The sequence below is a fragment of the Oxyura jamaicensis genome, chromosome Z (genome assembly GCF_011077185.1).
Source record: "Oxyura jamaicensis isolate SHBP4307 breed ruddy duck chromosome Z, BPBGC_Ojam_1.0, whole genome shotgun sequence".
NCBI classification, from domain to species: domain Eukaryota; kingdom Metazoa; phylum Chordata; class Aves; order Anseriformes; family Anatidae; genus Oxyura; species Oxyura jamaicensis.
Genome location: NC_048926.1, coordinates 35,763,354 through 35,787,879, shown reverse-complemented (window position 1 = coordinate 35,787,879; position 24,526 = coordinate 35,763,354). Strand labels below are relative to the sequence as shown.

The 24,526-nt window shown below is 35.7% G+C and overlaps 1 protein-coding gene across 4 annotated transcripts in view; it reads right to left on the bottom strand.

Annotated features, from left to right (window-relative positions):
- Positions 1-24,453, bottom strand: part of ADAMTSL1 (ADAMTS like 1) — a 471,240-nt gene extending 446,787 nt beyond the window's left edge. For 3 of the 4 annotated variants that reach the window (XM_035310140.1, XM_035310141.1, XM_035310143.1), the window contains exon 1: positions 24,268-24,452. In XM_035310140.1, coding sequence (XP_035166031.1) covers positions 24,268-24,345 — 78 coding nt within the window. In that variant the 5' untranslated portion in view covers positions 24,346-24,452. Of the gene's footprint in view, positions 1-24,267 lie in introns of all 4 variants that reach the window. The other variant, XM_035310142.1, reaches the window with a different exon arrangement.
- Between the last annotated feature and the right edge of the window lie 73 nt (positions 24,454-24,526).

Sequence of the window (24,526 nt, the reverse complement as noted above, 5' to 3'; positions counted from 1 at the left end):
AAAATTCAAACTTCACCATTTCTTTGATGGAATTGATGATTATATTAAGTATCGTTCTCTTTTAGACTATTTGATCTAGACAGCGTTACTATACAGTCCAGGATGGGTCTTAAGAAAAAGTAACATGTGCAAACCTGCCTTTCTGCTTTCCCACCTACTTAAAATGGCATCAAATACCTTACAGAGTCAAAATATGCATCTTTGGCTAATTGCCCGCTTTCTGGAATGTGTGCTTCATTAGCTGTATTGAATTTATCCCTTTGTGCTTAAATTTATCTCCTGCTGATACTGACCATAATACAGATGGCACTACAGAATTCCTTATGTGCTCACATATTTAATATGTAGCTGATAAACATGTTTTTTAGTCATATGTGTCTGATGTGCAACTCTGTTGCGGTGCTATGAGCTAACTCACATGAGTAGCAGAAGACCTCCAGTAATGTAGTTAATACTATATAATTCAATTCCTCACGTAAGGGAGAAGGAAAGAAACTCCAGAAACCAGCAGGCTCCCAAGTCCAGCCTTGTCCCAGGACAAGGTCCCAGAGGAGTCTTGCACCCCTGCTGCCTCTGAGCTCTGCTCACCAAGATGTCTGGGATATGTTTGTGGCTCTTAGCTTTTAGAATATTTTGGCATAAAACCCTGGGTTACAGGGTCTGCCATTTCCCTCTGCCAGTTCAAATAACTATATTGCTCAACAAAAAACATCTCTTATATCATGTGGAAATGTTGTCTTCTGTAAGGAATAAATAGCAATAGTTTTGAGCAACAATGCTATTTCTGTATAATTCAAAATAAATAATTTTACATTGATATTTGGTGACTCCTGCAGCTAAATTTTCAATCTAATTTATTTAGCTACAGATTCTTTGGGCAAAACTCCAAGCAGAAAGTGAAAATAAGATGATCAAAACAGTGTTGAGCTGTGTTTAGATCATCTACTCTACTCCTAATTTCACTTTCCAATGCCAGTTATTTGCAGCAATTGTCTGCAAAAGGATGCTAAGTTCGGACTGCTGTTGCTATCACCCTCATTTATTTTTCTTCAGAAGAACTAAATCAAAACAAAACCAAAAAGCACCAGTCATGCAGTATCATCACTCTTGTTTTCTGTCCTGGGTTTTCTATGTTTGTGTCTCACTCACACATAACTCTACTGTATCAACTCTGTTCCAATATCACATTTATTCTTCCCTGCTTCTATCATTTATAGTCATATGTCTCTTTTTACCTGGTTATTAAGTATATGCTGGCAGCATTTAACCCCAGCATGCTTTTCTTTTTTTCCTCTCCTGATCTCAGGACTTCAAAGATAGACTAGTCATCACCTTCTTAGTTTTAGGTCTCCAGGGCAGGACAGTGTGTGTGTGTGTATATATATATACATATATATATATATACACAAAACACTTTCTCTAAAGATTTCTGTGAAATTGTCACAGTACACATGCAAGATTTGGGGTGAGGATGGGGATAAGAACAGGGAAATAGGTTAGTGGAGAAATAATATCAACATTGTAGCCTGAGTTTCTAATTCAATAGTGCCTATTAAGTCACATCTGGATAAATCAAAGATAAATGTAGTTCTTAGTTATTCAGTGTTAATTCACTTATTCCAGATTATGAATATTAATTGATTTTTCTTTAGATATTTTTTGTTATATTTTATTTTAGATTTTTGTGGGGTTTTTGTTTCTTTTTGTTGTTGTAGTTATTTTAGCTTCTAAGAAAATAAGAATACAGAAATATTTTAAAAGCTCTGTGACTTCATAATGTAGAAAACAAATATATTTTCCAGTTTAAAATGTATGCACTAGCAATTCGTTTTGATTAGAAAACAAAAATTTAATGAAGATTCAAAAAGTTCTAATTTTCTGTTGGTGTTTTCTTTGTCATATTTCCTTCTATTGAACAAAACACAGCTACTGAGAACAGTGGCCTGTTTATCTAAACCAATCTAAAGTAAAAGACTGACAAGGAGGATTGATCACAGTGTGAAATTTTATTACCTTAGTAATCGATATGGAATGTTTGGAGAGCCCATGACAATGGATAATAAAAAAGCTGGTAACTAATTATTAAAAAAATAAATAAATAAATTAGATGTCAGACCCAGAGGTGACCCAGCTGGGGGTATTTTTTGTGTAGGGCAAAAAAGAACAGTGCTGCACAGGGTCACCTTGGTCACTAATTTTGCATAAGAGGCCAATTTCAGAAAGCTCCACAGCATGCTTACCACACACATACAACAAAAATCCACTGGGAAGGATGGTTAGACACGTCTTTTTTGTACAAAGGACATAAGGTCACAAAACAGTGCACTTCACTAGGAAGGGAAAAATCGAACACGTCATTGGCACCCCTACAGCAAAGAATTTGTTAAATGAAACTTCCCAGATGACCCTGAAAAAGTACAGTGCTGCTGACCTAAAAATCTGGCAAGTGGTTTAAGAGTGCAGCAAAATGACACAACCAAGTACCAGGGAAGTTTCTCAAGTAAACAGCAACATTGCACATGCAGCTCAGCATCCTTTGAGCCATGGCAAATGTCCAGAACTTCAGAGGAATGTGGGTGGAGAAAGAGGGGGAGGGAGAAATAAATATCTGCATCAGGCGAGGATGTAAATAATTCTTCAAAGATTCTGGAGATAACCAGCATGTCATCCTGTTGTTCAAGGTTATGAAAAAATAAATTCCTGTCTCTAATATCACTAAGTACAATTAATATAATTAAATATTTTTATTAAAATATTGAACAAGACAGGATGTGTAACTGTGTGGAAAACTGCCCTTTTTCCTAGTGTACTTGAGGAGGTAAAAGAGGAAGAAGAGAGACAAACAAGGTAAAAGGCATATGTACAAAATGCAATGGTTATAGCAATTACTCAAAGACAAGCTAATAACAGCATGTACCAATTTTAAACATACACATATTTTTAAAAGATGAATGGTTAACCAAAAGAAGTCCAGTTCTAAAAATTGCATCAGAACAAATGAATATTTAGTTAAAGACATGTTCTAAAATATTAAATATTAGGGAACACTGGAAGGATTTACTTAAGTGACTGTGTTGTGCTTACCATAATTACATTCTGGTTATCTTCTTGGTTAGCTTCTGTCTATACTTTCCTCTAAACCCCTTTCCAATGTGCAGTGTATTACTGCAAATAAGTTTACAAAATATCTCCTGTGAGATTCCCGAACCTGCATGTGAATGTCCCTAGGGGGACTGAATAACTGAAAATTCAAGGTCATCTTCTATTCTGTCCTCACAGCTTCCTCTGAACCATCTTTTTTCTAATTTTCTTGACTTTCTTTTTCTTGGGAACAATATTCTCCAAAGTACACTGGTCTGCTGGATTCATAATCAGTAATTATGACAAACAAACAAAATATATGGAAAGTGTTTCAAAGCATTACTGACAAACACTAATCAGGAAATTATATAGAAAAACTAATTTTGCTTCCTTTCTTTTTTCTCATAATGCTTAAAAGCAAAAAAATATAACATTTTGATATTCTTAAGTAATTTATTTACTACTGCAGTTAAGAATAAACATTTATTATCTTTCTTTAAATGTTGTGAGTTATCTGAACAAGCTTTCCAAAGGTGAGTGTATTCTTTTTTGACCAGAATTTACTGGTCAATTTACTGGTTACTAAACACAGTAATCAAGCTTTATAATTATAACTAGAGCTGAATTACGTGCTGCTACTAAATACAAACACCATCTCAATTTTCAGTTTTATTACATTGTACATAATTATGTTAAATACTTTCAAATTAGCTCTGCCTGAAATTCATGCTTCCTTCTTACATAACTCAATGACTTTTTTCTTGTATCTGAAAATCCACAACAATGTACAGTAAACCCTCGGGTTTCAGTGCCCTGCAGAGATTCCCTACTTTCCAGAGATTTCCTACTTTCCACATTCTGTTGACAAGATGAAAGATGTGTTCCTTCAGTTCAACTATGAGAAGTTAAAGGACATTTTCTACCTATTGTTGACCTTAGTAAGATCGATGACAAGCTCATCTAAACCAGTCAGATTTCACTATAGGCAAGAACCCTTACAATTTCCAAATCTAATGATCTCTGGTTTCTGAGAAAGAAGTAATAATGTCAGGTTAGCGTCAAGTGAAGTTGCCATTGATCATACACCAGGTAACCCTTTTAAAGTAAATGCACACAAAATAAGGTCTTACCAGTAACATGGAAATTGAAGGTATATATCCAAGAATCCCCATGCCTATTAGTCTGTCCAACACACACTGGAATCGAGTTTAAAATTAATTAAATATTAAAATCCAGTATTAGTTATTATCATTCTCAGAATTACAAGTACACATCTCAGAGCTCTTGAGAAACTAGTAATTTTGGATCCCTAGATTTCAGGTATTAGATGAAATAGGAAAATTTCTATCAGTTTGAAGTTCCACATTGTCTTCATCTCAGGGAACTATCAACATCTTTGTAACTTAGGTCATTTTACAAATTCGGTCTTTCATGTATGCATTTTGGAAAATTTTAAAAGAATAAACAGAATAAATGCCCAATAAAAAATATGAAAATTTCATTTGAAAAGCATGAAGTGTTTCCAAAGTAGTCCTAGAAAATAAAATAAAAAATCCACCTAGTTTGTTATAATAGGATGTAGTGGACAAAAATAATTGCTGTAAACATTATTTTGGCCTTATTACATTTGACATTCTGTGCTTTTTTGTGCAATCAAATGTCTGTTCTAAATTCTGGGTTCATGATAGATGCCACGGCTGACACTAACTGCCTACTGAAAGAATTGCAAATGTTCAAAAAAAAAAACGTGTTCATGTTAAATAGTCCTGATGACAATTTTACTTACTATAAGGTTTCTGTGTGATATAGACAATCATCTAGACACATATACCAATATGTATAACTGTAATTGGATATTTTCATTAAGATGGTGTATCCAGAATATGTGTTCTGCCAATCTTTTGGGTTTGTCGCCTCTATCTCTATTCTAGAAAGTGTTGGCAAAAGCATTAAAACACAGTATAAAGAAAATTTTCTTCCTAATTCTGTTGTACAAATTGTTTTCCAGAGCGTAATTGTATCCACTATTATAGACAAATTTATCAGCATCTGTAGTCCTGGAAAAAACAGAATATCATAACTAAGGCAGAGAAGTCAAGGGAAAGAACACTGTAAATAAGTTTGGAGGATACTTTTTGATGACTGATTTTTTACATGTTGAAGACTTTGAGGACACCACTATAATGTTGTTATTACAAGTAAAAAAAAAAAAAAAAAAAAAAAAAAAAAAAACATCAGATACTAGCTGAACTTTAGTGCTGAAATTCAAAAGTCTAACATCTATCATTTTAAACATCATTTTCAGGTGTTAATCCTGTAATCCAAAAACATTCAGCAAGCAAGAATGCAGCTATCAAGTATTCTTCTATTAAAGCCTTTTTTAAAAAAAAAAAAAATATATTTGTTTTCCATTGTTATTTAAATTTTAATATTTTCTGGAAAACAATGCTAAGAGCTAGGTCACATCCTATTACGCATGAAGAACATACAAATTCCTGCTTTGAAACAAACCAACACTATAAAAGACACAAGAAAATACAAATTCTTTTCTCTGTTTTACAGATTTATATAAGGACTATAAAAGTGCAGGGCAACTAAAAGACTTAAACATTCAAGACATCAGGGAAACCTATTTCAGGATCTATAAAAATAATATCAACATTTGCATGCAGAGTTGTATGGGACCAGGAAGAAAAACAGGGAGGTAAACAATGTTTAAGAGGCTTCAGTTCATAGTCCAAATGAAAATAATGGTAAGATTCAGCTCTAATGTCTCCCCTGCAGTCTCATGTTTCTATATACACCAGTGTTTAAGTGGTCTGCAAAAGACAAGATGCAATTGCTTTTCCCATCTTGCTGTCATAGGAGTTTCCCCCCCAACACAGAAACAGGAACTATACAGAAAGTTGTCTCTTTCTTCAACATCTGAAGTTGAGGGGAAAACCTTAAATATGGTATCTAAATTTAAGTTTATGAAAAGAAAAATATTGCTATCTCTTTTCTTTGAACCCAAAATAAAAATGCTGGAAAATATAACTTTTCAATTTTTTTTTTCCTTTTTTTTTTTTCTTCCTTGATGGTAACACTAATCCATTTCCTCTTTTCAGTCACTTTCAACTTGGTTTGGTACTTGTATCCTTTTCTAAATAGTCGATATCAACCCTGTCTCCTTGTTGCAGGATATAGCACTCAAAGAAGTGAACCTTCCCCTTCTGTCCACTTTGGCCTAAGACCAAAGTGATTTGTCTGTGAGTATCTCTTCTCATCCCTACCAAAAAAAAAAAAAAAAAAAAAAAAAAAAGACAACTGATTCAAACGGAAAACTTAGACTTTCCCTAACATGGACACATACACACATCATTCAACTCTGGCCTTTCAAGAACAATTTTTAATTGACAATTTATTAATATACAAGGGGAATTTTCCCTTAAATTAGAAACTTACAGGCATTTTTTGTATCTGGCATAGCAGTCAGTAGACCTGTTCTGTAACTTCTCAGTACAACAGCTATAGCAAAATGTTATTAGTCCATTTTTGTTACATGCTTATGTTACTGTTATTCAAAATATTTTGTCTATATTTCAGCAACACTGTCAGTAAGTACAATAATTTTAAAACTTGGTGATGTCTTTGTGGTTAACTCTTAAATTTTATTTCTAGATAACTAGGCACCTTTGTGCTCTATGACAAGTTTTTTTCCTCTAGGAGGAAAAATAAAAAATTAATTTCACCTGTTCCCTCACAATTGATTAGAGTCAAAAAACACTCAGATTACATCAACAGTTTGGGATTTCTGCCTCCCCGAATAATTGTCTACTAAGCATGCTTTCATTACATATTCTTTATTAAGGAAGAAATACTTGTAGAGAAACAATATGCCACCTGAAAGAAGTTTTGTTTGAAATGTTGACATTACCAGCCCCTCCTACCAGGTCTCTCCAACAGTGTTATTTTCATAACACTGCTCAATCATTAACATTTCTGTAACACAATAATCTTTCAATTGTCAGTGCACTCTTCAAAATTGTTTTAATTTCTGATAAAGCTTAAAAATAATTTATTTCCCATAGAAATTTAAAATGAAGGACATCTTGTTTTCAAAAATCTTTACAAATCTATTCCTCCACATAGTCTTCTTTCTCCTCAGTTAGGTGAAGTATAATCAAGATAATCACAGTCACTCCATAGCTTTTCACAAGGCCAAGGAGGTTTTGTGTTGAAGCTGACAGTAAATTCAAACCTCTGTTATCTTTAATGAGCAAATAACCAGGACTACGTCTTCCTTTTTATATTAGCTTGTGGATTACCTTCAGAATTTAACTGCATGTAAATATCATTCCTTCCTTCTCAGATAGATTGTAGACAATCATCTAGACACATATACCAATATGTATAACTGTAATTGGATATTTTCATTAAGATGGTGTATCCAGAATATGTGTTCTGCCAATCTTTTGGGTTTGTCGCCTCTATCTCTATTCTAGAAAGTGTTGGCAAAAGCATTAAAACACAGTATAAAGAAAATTTTCTTCCTAATTCTGTTGTACAAATTGTTTTCCAGAGCGTAAGTGATAACTTACTGACATTGACTGATTTATTTTAGTGGACCTTTTCCTGGATAACCCTGAACCTGAATGGCTTGCCTTCTAGGATAGGGTATATAGACTTCAAAACAACGTGATAGCTGTCATGGATTAACATCCTTTCATTACAACAAAGACAAAATCTGTAATAAATATTCCTACTATAAAACACATTTCTCCTTGGTAATACAAGTTACCACAAACAGATATGCCATCTCTAAACATCTGAATGAATGGGAATCCACTCTGAACACAAACACAAGTAGATCTTGTAAAAAAAAAAAAAAAAAAAAAAAAAAAAAAAAGCTGGAAAAATGTAGCATACCTTGAAGAGAGCTTTTTTTTTCTTCTTCTTCTTTATTAAAATGCACTTTTATATATGTTATGGTCTTATATAACTGCACTCCTAAATAGTTACAGGACAGGCCTATAACAGGACAATCCATGGGAGAAATCACCTTACAGCCAATCCATTTACACATACCTGATCTACCACTGGCTGATTTCAATTTACATCTTATCATATCTTACTTGGTAAATCCTATGAACCCTTAATGATGAAGAAAAGTGGTTTTATAAGGCTCTCATATTATGCCAATATCTATCTTTAGTAAATAACAAGAAAAAGAAAATGAGATATCCTGGGTAAACCAAATAGTAGGTGAAAGGAATGTGTCAAATCGTTAAAAATCAGTTCAGAAAATCAAAGATGTCAGCTACAATTCTTTAAGCTTATTTTAGAAAGTCTTCAACAAAAAGGAAGAACTTGCAGCAAAATCTAAAAATACCACACCTGCATTCATGCAAGTAAAAAAAGAAAATGCTTCTCTTTTTCTGTTGCTATTTCACTGAAGATGAACTGCTTGCAGAAATACCTTCAAGTTTTCTTTCATGTCTGATGTACAGAACTCAGATGTAACAATATGTGCCAGCAGTAGTACACTTCTCTTAGTTTCATGCATTGTTATTGCATAATAATCTTTGCTGCTATCTGCTAATATCTGCCAAATTATATTTATGTGATTCCATTTCATTTTGTTTAAGAGTACTTTGTTAAAAATACAGAGACATTACATTTTTGTGAAATTTATCTCACTCAGAAGTAGAATTCAAAGAAGTATCATTGCAGGCTTTTTTCTCTTCTACATCAGACCTTTTTTTTTTGAACTGTACAAGGAATTCAACATGTGTTAAACATTTATAACTGAAGTTACAAGTATAGGGATGCTGATTTTGTGCATTAAAAATGCCTATCCTTTAGCCCATAACCAAACCTATAGCCAGCTATCACACTTACTTGTTTGTAACTCTAAAGGTAAAAGTTGCTGTTGGACACTTCTACTTATTTCAACATATATCACTTGCTTCCTAACAAAAAACATTCCTTCCCATAACATTCTGAATTCATAACACTAGGCTCTTGCAACACTCATAAAATCAGCTGGTTAACCTACCTGTTTGTGATCCATTCCTAAACAAAAACCCCTGACCCAATGACATCAGGTCAGCTCTACCTAGGGCTAAATCCCATGCCTATATCTTCCATCCAATTCAGCCTGCATACCCCAGTCTCCACCTACATCTCAAAAAATCTATTAATCAGGTTAGTCCAATTAATTCTATTTTCCATAAACCTGATTGCAGTTTGATCTCTGTCCTTGTCAGGGCATGTGGGCAGCAGAGCAATAAGGAAATAGGAACTTGTATCCCCAGACCAGCCCATCATTCTCTTAATGGTCAATGGTAGAGATCACCTGATGAAATCAGCTCTTCCTGCCAGACTTACTAAAACCTCAGCCTAGACTTAGCTATGGTAAATCAGCCTAGGTCAGCTAACTATATTCAATTTTGTCCCACTTTTACATTTGTTTTTAAATTCAGTCCTTAACAGTTCACTTTGTTAACTAAGTATCCCAGATTTCTTGGGTAATTTTCTTTTTTAATTAACATTTGTTGGAAAAACTATTTACATTAAAAAAAAAACAACAAACAAACAAACAAACAAAAGCTAATACAAAGTAAAGCATTGATTCATTATTAAGCCTCTATTAATTATAATTTCCCCCTTAGCATTGGAACACATTTTCCTTGGGAGACGGGACTTCTTAGAAAATTACTTCAGTTTTTGTGTACTGCTATTGCTCAACCATAGGCCATGAATGTTTTACAATCTTATGTGTGGAGCTTCATCATTTTATCTTTCTTCCCTTTAAAAGGAGAAAAAAAAATCAATAAAATTTGTATTTTTTTATTGTGTAACATTTTCTTCTCTGTAACTCAAGGTCATAAATCTGATTCCTCTAGTGGTTTGTTTTTACTTGTTTGATTGTTTTGTTTTGTTTATCTGTAATGATATCAATCATAACAAGCACTGAAAAAAACAGTTCCTTTTCTCGTGTGCACAACACACAGCAATTCTTCAGCTATGCTTTTAAGTTGCTGTATGTACACAATATTATTGCATATATCAGCCCCAGAGCACCTCTGCCTACAGTCTGAAGCTATTCATCTATATGAATTATTTTTTCTCTTGTAGATATTTAATTCTAAATTGTATGTGAATTTTTCAAGTCCAAAAACAATTTCATTTTCACTGGAGTATTTTCTTAAAGTAGTGGGAGAATGAACTGCCAGTCAATACTGCTCTTACAATATATATAAAAGCCTGAATTAAGTTATATTTGACAGAATGCAATGCAAAGGTATATTAAATGATCTTCCTTTCCCCAGAAATCTATGCTATATAATAATAAAATGTAAAGAAAAAGAGGTAACTGTGTAGAGGATTTTCAAAAAGGTTATTTTGGGTTTCATAGTTGAGTAAAACTTTCTAACTGAAAATGTGGTTGTATTCCTGTATCAGAATCTGGAGAAACATATTCAAACATCTCTATTAGCAGGCTTTCTTCAACCCAACAAACTTTTTAAAATTCATAACTTACCTGTTTTTTTGTTTATAGTTTTTCATGAATATATGAAAATATTGGGTATTTTTCCATTTAAACATACAATTGGCCCTTTATCTGAACTTCGGGAAACTGATTTCTATCTAAGAATCTAGGGGCATTAGGAAAATATCTATTCCTACATGTGTAAGCCTGGTGCAGTAAAATATATTTATATATTCATACACATTTTGTCAGACAAATAGATTTTTTCAACCTAATAAGTGTATTTTAGGTACTTAAAATTAGTTTAGCAAAACTTTTATTTCTCCATAAGCAGATAATGTGATCGTACCTAGTACTTTATATGATCCAGTTACACTGCAGTATGAGGAAAGTTAAAAACAACCACACCTCTTTCCCCTTCATTGAAGAGAGTGAAGTCAATTTTGTAAGCTGCTGAAGCCAAGACACACCAGGGAATAAAATTTAAGGTAAAAGAAAGTGACACCTGGATGAAGGTTTTCTAAAGCATCTCACCTTTTCTATTAGGAAATTAAAAAAATAACAGCACACTGTGAGGGGGATGGGAGCACTAGGGAAAAATTAGACTCTTATGTTCATTTCCTCTCCTATTATTAAGCCTGAGGAGCAGGGAAAAAAGCTTGTTATGTTGGCTTCCAGAAGATGCATTCAAGCTGCCTGTCCCTTATAAACAGTTTTTTTGGATTATTACATTACTGGCTATCTTTATCACAATCCAACCTCCTCTCTAAAGAACTCAAAAATCTTATAAAATTGAGGAAGCTGAAGCAATTACCTGGAAATTTGCTATTTTTTTATCTGGTTAGCATCCAAATATCACCAGGTTAGATCCAACCCATGCCATTTACAAAAGGAAAGGGAACAGGAAGAACAGACTACATGCTGCAGAGGTTTACATGGACGAAAAATAATAGCTCTGTTAGTTACCATTTTGTGGGCCCTCTCCAATTCTCTTTCCATGATAGGACCAAACAGACAATGTCCTTCTCATATAGCAATCATAAAATAATAATAATAATAATCACAATATACATAAAGATAGAATTTAGCATGTTTTAATTCTACCATAATTTCTTAAGTAAAAGCAAAAATTCAGGGCACCTTTAACACCTTTTTCCATTTAATACATTTTTTGGAAAGGAGACAGACTGGTAAAATTGATGTACCTTTTTTTGTTGTTGTTGTTGTTAATCTTAGCCTTGATAAGTCAGGTGAGCTTTACCAACAGCAAGATTCAATATTGCAGTAGAACAAGTAATTTTGCCTCTTAAAAAAATTGAGAAATTTAAAATACAAGAAATTCAGAAATGATCACATCATTTTAAGATTGCTATTTTTTCCTTTTGTATTTTACTTAAACCATCCTAAAATTCTGTGTGTGTACCCAGAAAAAACATGATATGAACAGACTTGGAGAAAATAAAAACTAAGTGCACAGAATATTTTACCCTAACTGAGGGGTTTTGTTTGTTTTTAATTAAAAATAAGTAAATAAATCATAGAACTGAAAGCACTTACTAAGGTATTTTCATGTGGGTTATCCATGACAAAGAAACATTTTTCCTTTCACCATTTGTAGTCATAAACAAGATGAACAGCTAAATAGGCTGTTCACATGACTGCAAAATTTACATAGAGCAAGTCAGTGGAATTAAACATCCAGGCATCAATGTTCAGCTGCATGATCTTGAAGACATTTTTATAACACTAAGAAAGTATTTTGAGAAATAGATTTCTGCAAAATTCCTTTCTCACATGCAATATATCTTTTTTTTTTTTTTTTTTTTTTTTTCAAATTGGGCAGATTAAAGCTTTGCAGATATTAAAAGATAACAAAATAGATTGAAAATAGATGGAAATACAGATCTCTCCTTCCCTTCTTCTTTAAATGAAGTTTATTCTCTGAATATCTAATGCAATGTGAAAATAATAATAATAAAAATAATAATAATAAAAAGGTTTCTTTCATAAGATGCAAAAATTCTTTGTCTCCACATTAATCCCAAGATCTTTGACCAAATAAATAAATAAATATAATAATAATAATAATAAAATCCAAGCCAAAACAAAATACAACAAAAGCTATGCTAGTAGCTTTTATTTGTCTTAACCAAAAGTGTCAGATAATCATTTATGCTTCAATCTTAAAACCATTACTATATGATGAAATATTTTGGATCGTATGGATTTTTGATTAACAACATACTTAACTAAGTATTTTCGTAAATAGCTTAATAAACTACGATGTTGTATTAGATTAGATGCTCACAGTGATCCCATGAACAGTCAACTTTCTTCTTTAGCTTCTGTTCACCATTTTAGAATATGTTCTGTCACAGTTAAAATCCCATAATATTACAGGAGACTGATGTGGCTCTAAATATACTTTTTTTAAATGTCTGGTGAGCAGCCTTCTTCCTAGTAGGTGAGAAGCCTTCTTCCATGTTTTCATCCCAGATGGAATTTTTAGGGAGACTTAAGAAGATCCAAGACCTCAGGTTCATAAAACAGAATTTGTTCTGCACAAAACCAGACATAGACCAAGGTTCAGCCATTGCAGGGACTTATCTGAGTAAAACCAGTATTTCATATGGAAACAGACTGCTTTTTTCTTTTTTGATAGTAAACCATTTTGAAAAGGGTGCAGTAAATATTCATTTTAATTGCACTCCAGCATTCAGAGTTCTTTATATGTGACTTGACATATAAAATTGTGAGTCTGAAGTCTCCAAGACCAGGAAAAGATCTGCGCCACAACACAGAATATTTCAGGGATCCTGTTAAAATATTATCTCTCCTTTCTCTTAGTGAGTAATCAGTTAACAGCAGAATGCCAGTGATAAACATGTGGCAAGAATCTGGAACTACAGTTATCAGACACAATTGAAGATAGTTTTGCTGCTATTAAAAGCCCCTGTCTTCATTTCTCCCAGACTATTTCATACAGCTGATATATGAAATGAAACTTGCTCCAGATAAATATTTCTCCTGAAACTTGATGTTAAAGTTTAAGGAAATGAAAATAAAAGCACAACCACCAAATAAACAAATAAATTTTCAAATTCATATAAACGTTCAAATATCACTTCATCACCTCTCTTTCTCTTCAGGAGAGAGAGAAATAAGGATATGGGGCAAGCTAATTTTAGGTGTTTTTAATTTCTTTCTTTTACTTCTCTAGATGGTAAGTAATAGTCAATAAATATTACAAATCTCCTTATGCTGAGTCTGGTTTGCCCACGACAGTAATTGTTGAGTGATCTCCCTGCCCTTATGTCAACCCTTGAGCCTTTTTCATCATATTTTCTCCCTCTTTCCCTTTGAAGAGGGAGAGTGAGAGAGCAGTTTTGGTGGAGCTCAGTTGCTCACCTGAGTAAAACCACCACTGCAGGTTTCACTAGACATGTTAATTTTAGAGTGCTCCCTTTTGACAATGTTTCCGATAATTATAGAAACAAAATAATTTTGAGCCTCAGATATGCTTTTTTTAAAAAAATAAATAAATAAATCAAATATACTTCAAGGCAAGCTATTAGAAAAAATAATAATAGTAAAAAAAAACACACTAGAGTTCAGGTTTTCTTGAGAAGAATTTCCTTCTGGCATTTAGACATTGATTTAAAAAATGTTTATCTAAAGCTTTAAAATCTTTCTCCAAAACTGTCTTTTAGCAACACCTCTAATAATTTTGTGGAGTACATATTCATGTGTACTTCTAGTACTATTTTCCCAGTGTAAGCTTTCAGATACTTTTAATATTATCTAAATGAAATCCTAAACACATCACTTGGCAGATTTTCGTTGGTTACCTGACTAGCATATGTCACTCAGTCAAGGAAAGTGCATAAACTACTGATTGTCTAATGCATTTTGTTTTATTTCTCTGAATTGCTACCAAGCATTCAATTTACTTTTTTATTTCACTTATGTGTCCTTTCTGGCAAACAAAATCATTCTTCACTATGTGGCTGTCCAGTGCCTTGTTATTTCCACATGAATTAATAATGATAGGTCATGATAATAAGAATATTCAGTTACGTTTCCAAATCATATTAGAAGTTAACAGCAGGAAGATAAACCCTACGCTCAGCTTCCTTGAAAGAGCTGATCATCAAATAATAAATATTGTCTACACTTCAACCCTCTTGTGGTGAGGTTCATCATTCACCCAGGAAAAAATATTTAAAATTTGCCGTTGAAGATGTCTACATTCTACCACCATGTTGTTTCAAACTTTCTCAAATCAGGAAAACTGAGTAAATAGAATGGTACAGTCCAGTTTCCTGGACTTTGATGAAAAAAAAAAAAAAAAAAAGTCCTCATTTCAGTATGTTAATTTACTCCAAAATACAAAACATCATAACAATGTTATGACAGTATCGCCAAAATATCAGAGAATGAATACAGGATGGGGACGACAGAAAAAAATTTCTAATAAAAATGTTAATACAGCATAAGCTTCTAAATTAAAAGAAAAACAGATTTCTTTCCTGACAGTATGAAACCTGTATTTTTCTATATGTTAGTTTTACCTACTCCAAATTAAGCACATTTTGTAGTGCATAATTCATATTCAGAATGACCCAATAAGACATATTCTCTCTAGCCTCTGTATGTTTGTCCTGAGGGCAAGTGACTTTCAAATGTAGAAGGGATTTTTTTTAATGACTTCTAGCTTTGGCACACACCATATATATATATATGCAGGTGTCCATGTGCAAGACTGTAGTAACAACTTACCATTGTAAGGGACTACAGGGTAAGTGCACATTTTGTTAGCAAATGAAAATGCTTAGGCATTTATGAACTATACAACATAAAAATATGGAATTTAAAAAGCAAACGCTGAGCTCACTTGCTTATAAAATGAACTTCAGTATGAACCTAAATAGCAACATGAATATTCCTATGAAAGCCAAAAGTTCTGATCCATCTGGCAACTACTCTTTAATCTTCTGAAATATTTCATAATAATTCAGCATCTCATAGATGTTAACCCTAAGCACAATAGTTTCTGCAAAAATATATTTGTAGATAAATCATTAAATATTATGTTAATAACTGAAAAACTTCTATATAAAGAAATATAAAATAAATCAAAAATTTTAAAAAAATGTTTAAGAGGTTATATTCAAGGTTTGAAAATCACTCACCTCCAGAATAAACACTGCTTTTGATTAATGATTGCAGTACAACATAGAAACTCCTAGGTACTTTATTGAACTCCAAGTGGATGTCAAGAGTTTACCTCTTGATAGCAGTCTTTCACTAAACAGAAATTGAAAAGCCACTGTTCAAATCACAGGTGAAGCATTATGCTTCAGTGACAGTATTCATAATAAACCTTTGCATGCAATATCCGGTGCCATTATCTGCAAGTTAAAGGTTAGAATTAAAAGGCAATGGGGGAGAACATACCAAACGCAGAGGTCTTGTTGCCTTTCTATGGACTGTTCAGACACAGTCTCCAAATCTGCAAACACATAAATCTGTGTAAGTTGGTTCATATGGCTGATATCCTAGGTTCACTGGGATCACCTACAACCAGTGTTACAAACACTCAAGACATTTTTCAGCAGAACAGACGTGGCAAGAGAATACCAAAAAGGGCAGGAGAATAACAAAAAGCAGCATGGAACTAAGGTGGCAAAAGAAAAAAATATCTGGAAAATGATTGGTTTTACATAGCCAAGCACCTCTTTTGCTTGGCACACCTCTTTCCTGAGAGATTTTGTAAAGGCAGCTTTTTCTTATTGAAACCTACAGGTGTCTAAAATGTCAGGTATTTCGAATATCAAAAAAAGGATAACTCTCTAATAAAACTTCTGAAAAAAATCTGTTTCCATTTCAAAATGTTCCCATGCACCACTCTGTGCATGAGCTTACCATGGTAAATTGTCATAAATTTTTTCACACTATTAGAGTGAAGCTGTTATAGTTTTACAAATGTGCCATTTTTTAAGAATTAGTCAAGCAAAATTATCACTTAGACTTTATCACTTAAAATTATCACTTAGTACTGACCCCTGCTGCCACCTTAATTCTCCAGAAAACTGCAAAATCTAAAAGCCTAAATATCACGTTTTTTGAAATTCAACAGAAATCTTGAATTCCTCTGTTCATCAGTCATCAGACAGATTTCCCCTTCTTCATTTCCCCTTCCCTGTTTAGACTTAGGTCAGTCAAGACATGGAAAAAAAAAAAAAAAAAGAAAAAGAAAAAGAAAAAAAGAAAAAAAAAAGACATTCTTCATCGCTGTGAAGCATGATGCAGAGCAACTGGGAGTTAGCAGAAGTCAGGATGTGACTGGCTCCTTTCTATTTCCTCTAAAACAAGAAAAACAACAACAAACACACACAAAAAAATGCAGCCACACAGGACTAGTTTTTGGCTATTATAGTTACATAGTAGCACGTTCTTATATATGAATTATTTCCTTTGTATCAGCTCTCCACAGAAACATGTGCAGTCATAAGAAAAGAAAAATGGGTTTCTGTAGCCCACCTGAGCTACAGGGAGAGCAGAAGTATTATTATAACTAAGTCAAAATCCACAAACAGGACTTTCACTTCAATGCAATATATGTGCCTGTTTAATCTGTAAGTCAAAACAAAACTAAATGAAACAATTACTGGCAGTTTTGTACAAATTCACTCTTCCATTATGAAATGCCTCATTGAAAGACTGACACATATGGGGTCAGTTTAAAAAATATATATACATGTACAGATGAAAATTCTGGAAACATTTTTTGAGTCAAAAGCAACAAGCAACAGTATCAAACAATGCTTCACAAACCATATCTGGGACTGATGTAATGCAGTCATTATTCATGGCACCTAGCCATGCAGGACTAGGAGCAAACTGAAGCAAGGATGCAAGAATAGACTTTGTTTAATTCTTGTGACAGATATTATTGTCTTAGATGGGACAATTCTGCTAGATCATCCACTCTGCCCCCACAGAAGTCCTGAACTGGTGTAGCAAGGCATATCATATTGCTCTCATACAGTCAGTAGTATAACATGGTTAAAGTACCGTGTTTTCTCTTATCTGGAAGAATGCATTGTTATGATCTGATTTCCCTTGAATGTTTATTCCAAATTATGTGATTTTTTTTTCCCTTTTCATTTTTCTCCCATTTTTAGAAAGTGTATCTCTGTGTCAAATAATAATAGTGATCCATTCCTCCCATAATTTATTCCAAGGCATCCACTTTATATTGGAACATAAATGCCCCTACATAATATATTTATTACAACTACACACATATATAATATATATATTAAGCTCCACATAATATATTTCTGAAAGGCCCTGAACTTTCTCTTTTCATTCCATTTCTCCACTTCTTGGTAACCCTTTGCATGTACATGTCCAACAATTACGCTGACTGCTCTCAAAAGGTACACGAAATACATACATTTGAAACTGCAAAGGGTTTAAAGAGTTCAATTAAATTTAATAGGGGTATGACTCAAATGTACATGGCGTTGTTCACCAGCTCTTGTAAAGGACATGTTGCATTGCAGTTACATTGCTTACTGAAACAGAAACGTTGTTTGCAGCTGGGACACAACTGCATGTTTGGTGTGCAAAGAGCCTCATGGTACGCTATAATAAGACCATAGAATCATAATATCATAGAATTAATTAGGTTGTAAAAGACCCTTATGATTATCAAGTCCAACCATAAACCTAACACTACAAAGTCCACCACTAAACCATGCCCCTTATTGCCACGTCCACACATCCCTTAAATACCTCCAAGGATGGCAACCTCACCACTTCACTGGTCAAATCTTTCCAATGTCTAACCACCCTTTCCATGAGGAAATTCTTCCTGACATCTAATCTAAGTCTCTCCCAATGCAACTCAATGCCATTTCCTCATGTCCAACCACTTGTCACCTGAGAAAAGAGACTGACACTGTCGTTGCTGCAACCTTCTTTTAGATAGTTATAGAGAGCGATGAGGTCTCCCCTCAGCCTCTAGACAAAACAACCCCAGTTCCCTCAGCTACTCCTAATATGTCTTGTTTTCTAGCCTCTTCACCAGCTTCATTACTTGTCTCTTCACACACTCGAGCAAATCAGTCTTCCATGTGGTGAGGGGCTCAAAACTGAACACAGCACTCAAGGTGCAGTCTCACCAGTACCCCTTACAAGGGGATAATCACTTCTCTAGCCCTGCTGGCCTACTCTGTTTCTGATACAAGGCAGGATGCCATTGGCCTTACTGGCTACCTGGTCAAACTGCTGGCTCATGTTCAGAAAAGATGTACATGTGTACATGAGATTTTATGGGAAGATTTAAAATATGGGAACAGAAGCATACAGGGAATATTTGATTTACTAAATCCAGCTAAAGTCTTGATAGTCTACTCACCATACATTATCCCATTAATAGAATTCATCAGGTTTGATCATATTTTTGACTACAGGAGAGGCATACATTGTATTTTGTAGAATATTTATTTATATATATATATATATATAAAGACACTGGAAAGTAGATATATTGGAGTGTGGATTGCAGTGAAAGAAGATTAGAAGGACATCTGGGCTCCTCATTTTTTGCTTTCTCATGTTAAGCAAGCTAAAGATGAAGGAAAAGATAAAATTTCTAACCAAGATTTTTAGAACTCCTACTACAGGATTTATCTAAAAATCACTGAGATATCCTCAATCTCTGAGGCAGCTATAAACAATAATTTACATGTTTTGATATTTCCATAAAGTCCTAGTTGTATTCACTTTCTGCACATAGAGTGAACTTCTAAACAGGGAACAGAACTTCATTTTAATGCACAGGTTAAATTTTTATTAAGGTAAGCAATTTTCAAGACACAAGACTGGAACACAATAATGGTAATTAAAGCTAAATTATCAAAAATTATACCTTGATTTTTTGAAGGATATGTTCATGAATCAGTTCTGCCATAAGTCATTAATTACAAATGGTCCTTGTCTCTACCTAACTCTACTCTCTAACTGTATGATTACCTTATCAACCCAATTTTGCTTGAAATACTCATGAGAATTTTCTTTAACTTGATGAAAATTGGCACACAGCTCTAAAAAATAGGAATAAGATAGAATTTCAAACCATATAAATATTGTAATAGTAGAGTTTTATTCCTTTTTTTTCTGTTCACACTGAGGGGGCAAAAGCTAATACAGAAGAGTTGGTTATTGGGGCCACATAAGAGAGCAATGAAGAATATCTTTAAAGATCATAAGACTTGATATATCTGAATCTGTACAATCAGACATATGCTAACATTCCCATTCCCCATGTTTACCTCTTGATCTGTTGTAGGTGGTGTTTGACCTCCATTTGAATTGCACAGCTCCCTCATTCACCCCACATTTGCACATGTACAGATGAAAACTTGATGGTAGAATTCAGATGTAATATCAGTTTGTGAATAATTTCACTTTAGCTCATGCAACCGGAAGAGGAAGTATCTTCTTCTTTGACATATATACATATTCACATACTGCCTGTGTAAATGTGTGAAAATGCTTGTACCTTAGATCTCAGTTGAGCTGCAGGCTCAGAGACCTGTAACAAACATATTTAGTCTCATTTTCACAGTATGAGCAATAGATGTCTTCAATGCCAGGCCTTCCTCCTGCTAAATTTTAAACCCTTCTCCACAAAGAAGCTAAGGAGTCTTACGGCCTTTGTGAAAGTCCTTTAGAACTCTTTTAAATGGCAGATATTTTCGCCATACTCTGCATTTTCAGAAACATCTCTACAATTATGAATGAAATTTGCCTAATATTTGGTTTTAATCAGATGGCCTGCATGGTAAAAAGTTAGCCTAAAGTCTTCTCTTCACCAAATATTTAGGTAAGCTTTGCAGAAAAGGCTATTTGGCAGAAAAGGACCTGGGAGTCCTGTGAGAAAACAAGTTGGCTGTAACCAAGCAAAGCACCCTTCTGGCAAAGAAGGTGATTAGTATCCTGAGCAGCATCAGGTAAAGTACAGTCAGCAAGTCAAGGGAGGTGATCCTTTGCCTCTTCTCAATGCCGGTGTGGTGTGTCCAGTGCTAGGTTTCCCAGGAGACAAACAGACAAAGTGGGGAGAGTCCAGCAGAGGGCCACAAATATGAAGTTTCTGGAGCATCTCTCCTATGATGAAAGACTGAGACAGCTGGGGCTGTTCAGCCTGGGGAAAAGAAGGCTCAGGTGGGTTGTACACATCAATGTGCACAAACACCTGAAGGGAAGGTGTAAAGAAGATGAAGATAGGCTCCTTTCAGTGGTGCCCTGTGACAGGACAAGAGGCAATACCTGTATATACTTGTATTCTAAGATTTTGTCTTCATCGCTTTCTTGCCCACAGTTTCAATTAAAATGCTCTCAGACTGAACAAATTTAACCTCCTAAATGTAAAATGATTTTTTGTTTTGTTTTGTTTTGTTTGTTTGTTTGTTTGTTTGTTTTGTTTTTTTAATATACAGACTAAGTGTATATTCATATTTTTACAATCTTTCAACAGCTTTGCTTTGGTCTTTATTCAAAATAAGAAAAAGTTGTAGACTTCTCTGGACAGTACAATGCAACTCAGTGGATTCTTACCTGGCAAACACTTTGCGGAAGAAAAGATAAAGCTAAATTCTTAATATAATTTACTATTGTGTCACTACTTAAGTGCAATGCCCCAGACTTCATGATCCAGAAGATCTTCCCCAACCTAAATGGCTCCATGATTCTATGATTCTACAGCAGGTGCTTTAGAAGGATGCCTTCTTCTCCATATGAACAATTTGTTAATACACACAATACCCCCACTTCTTTCCCTCCCACCCTATAATACATTTTGTGGATATGAAAAAAGGGGGAGCATGTATCAGCCACACAGTTTGAATATGAAAATAAGATAGGATATAGCAAATATGAGGCACACAAAGTCTAGGAGTACAGAGACAAGCATGAAAATTCAATCTTCCAACAGTCTACGCCACTTCCAGACCTAAACCTACTGCTAGTCAGTCCTTAAAACAAATGTGAAAATGCTTACATCCATGAAGTTCATACATGAACTCTTAAGCAGAGCGAAACGTTGAGTCTTCTACAATAACTAATACATCTAAATGAAATTAAAAAGTAATTTTATGTTATTCTGTTGGGTTATCTACTCTAATCTCTTCAACATGATTGCAACAGGAAATTAAAAATGAAAATCACCATGAGAAGAATCACTCTAAGAATCTGAGATTTGGTGGTAGCCATTCATAATCAAAGCTATGGGAAGAGATGAGGAAATTGAGATTCCACATGAAATGTTGAACTGAGGATGCAGCATGAACACAGCTCATCTCCAGCAATCTAGCACTTGATTCCAAAATACAACATGAAAATAGAATTTGGACCTATAATTGTTAATATATATTATTTATTGTTAATTAAAGGACACAATTTGGTCTAGATCATAAAGGATTTATAAAATAGTAATAAAAACACCACACAATTTAAAGACCCAGTTTAACTCTCCCCCCACCCCAAAAAAAAAAAAAAAAAAAAAAAAAAAGTATAATTATCTATGCTCTTCTTTATCATAATAGGGTATATCAATATCATCCAGAACTTAAATTGTGGTCATACTAAGAATATTCATTTTTCATCCTAATTTAATCTAAAATTGATATTAATACTATGCAGTGTTACAGAATTACAACCATTCTGAGTATCTTTCTCTGCGATACAGACACATACCTACGGGTGCTTAGCAAAGCATAACTTTATTCCCCACTTAGTCGACTATCTCGCATTACAAATGCTAGAAAAACAACAGGAGGCTTGCTGGGCTGATTATGGTTTTGGCCATAGGAAATGCTGCCCATGAGGACAACTGATTTTATTCAAGCTATCATTGTGTAAATTTGAGATGAGAGGCAGGAGGCAGTGCCAAGATGCTATTTCAAGAGTAACACTATCTCAATAACTGTAAAATGAAATTCATGCAACTCAGTATCCAACATAAAAGCCAAAGGAAACTTAACCGCCTTTCTGTTCCAGCTCTCAGACCACTGCACTGCATCTCACTTTTCTAAAAGTAAGACTGAATATTCTGTATTTGCATGTAAAAAAAAGAAGTCAGGAGATATTTTAGTTCTCCACAAAGAGGAGCTTCTTGCAAGAAAGAGGACAAGCAGGTGCACAGGGCCAGGGTAATCACGGTCAGAGTTGAGTGCCAGGGGAGATTACCTCAACTTCAGTCCTGGGAGCAGAGCTGATGACAGGGTAAAAGGATGTGCCAGATGAGGTTTCCACTGGAGGACCATGGCCATTATGGCACTAGTGGCCTCTGTCAGAAATGCGTATAGCAGATCACTTTAGAAATTGGCTTCCATGTGCCAGCCTGTGCATTTCTGAGGCACACAGTGCTACCAGCTCACCCTGTAGCTTTTTCCCTGAATCTTGTCCATTGAGAGAGTCACCATCCCATTCTGACTGCATGCCTGCAGGTGCAAACAGACATCACTCCTCTCCACGCACCGCCCCTGCTGAGGGCTGCTGAATCATCTCCTTTGCACAGGATTGATGCAGCTACAGAAGGCAATGTGATCTGGCATTAAAGTTTTTCTATCAAAAGAAATTAAGTGTATTCAGGATCATTAGGCTAAGTAGCTCAGAGTTATGCAGTTGCAACAGGGGTTCAGGGGAGAAGAAAATTATGATCAGGAGCATGGGGGAAGATCAGAAATGTTCCGTTCAGCAGCAGCCAGAAGTTATGCAGAGTTTTGTTTTCTTGAGAGGGTTAAAATAAGCTAAAGCCCTAAACACAAACAGATCATCATCTTTACTGAAAATATGCTATTACTTACTTAAAACTCATCTTTAAGAACTTTTAAACTTTAAGAACAAAAACAAATGGGAATCATTTAGGAGAGCCATGTTCACACTTGCTTTTCTTTAGGGCACATACAAAGCTGAAAGTGAGTTCATTTATTGTCTCCAGAGGGCTGGATCGGGCACCATCAGAGAGGCTATTTTTCTTCCCTTTTTTTTTTTTTTTTCTTTCTTTTTTTTTTTTTTTTTCCCCTTGGCTACAGTTGTTGAAATAAAAGCTGGGCAATAGCACATAGATGACTAAGTAAAGCAAACTACCTGTGGAGCACGTTAGAGGATGTAAATTACACCCGAGGGAAATGCAGCGACACGGCCCAGCTCCGCGATCTGCTCGGAACGAAACACCCGCTGGAGAAACGCAGGAGGGGCGGTGGGGACAGATTCCCAGAGCTGCTCTGCATCTCGAGGAGTATGCCCCCGACACAGCCCGAGGGAGGCTGAGAACCTGACTTCCCGGCGCTCGGCGAGGCTTAGCAGCACCGCTCACTCTCCAGCGACGACCCATCCCATCCTCCCCCCGGGGGGCTGTAAAACCAGCCTCCCGCGGTCCCCGGCTCTCACAGCTGTGCGCCAGCTCCTGCCCGAGCCCCCTGCAGGGGGCACGGGGCCGCGGGAGCTACCTGCAGCCCCGGGCCGGGGGAGGGGGGGACGACGCGCGCTCGCCGGCACCGGGAGCATCCCGTCGGCCGCAGGTGCGGAGCTCCGGCTCCCGCGGGGCGGGGGTCCCCGTCCCGGTTCTGCCCCCCACAACCACCGCCACCTTCCCCGTGGGGAGGCGGCCGCCCTCACCCCGCCAGCCTCCTCCTTACCTGCGCGGCGGCGGCGAGGAGCCCCAGGGCGAGGGCCAGCAGCGCGGTGCCCCGGCGCTGCCCCGCCGCCTCGGCCATCCTCCTTCCTCCTCCTCCTCCCGCTCCCGCGGCGCTCCGGCGCGGTGCACCGGGGGGGCCGCCCCGCTCCGCCGCTCCTTGCCCGCCCGGCGGCCGCCCCTGTGCGCCTCTGCGAGCGGCGCGGGGTGCGCGGCGCCTCCGGGCCCCGCAGGGCAGGGAGGTGCGCGGGGGCGCGGCCCCC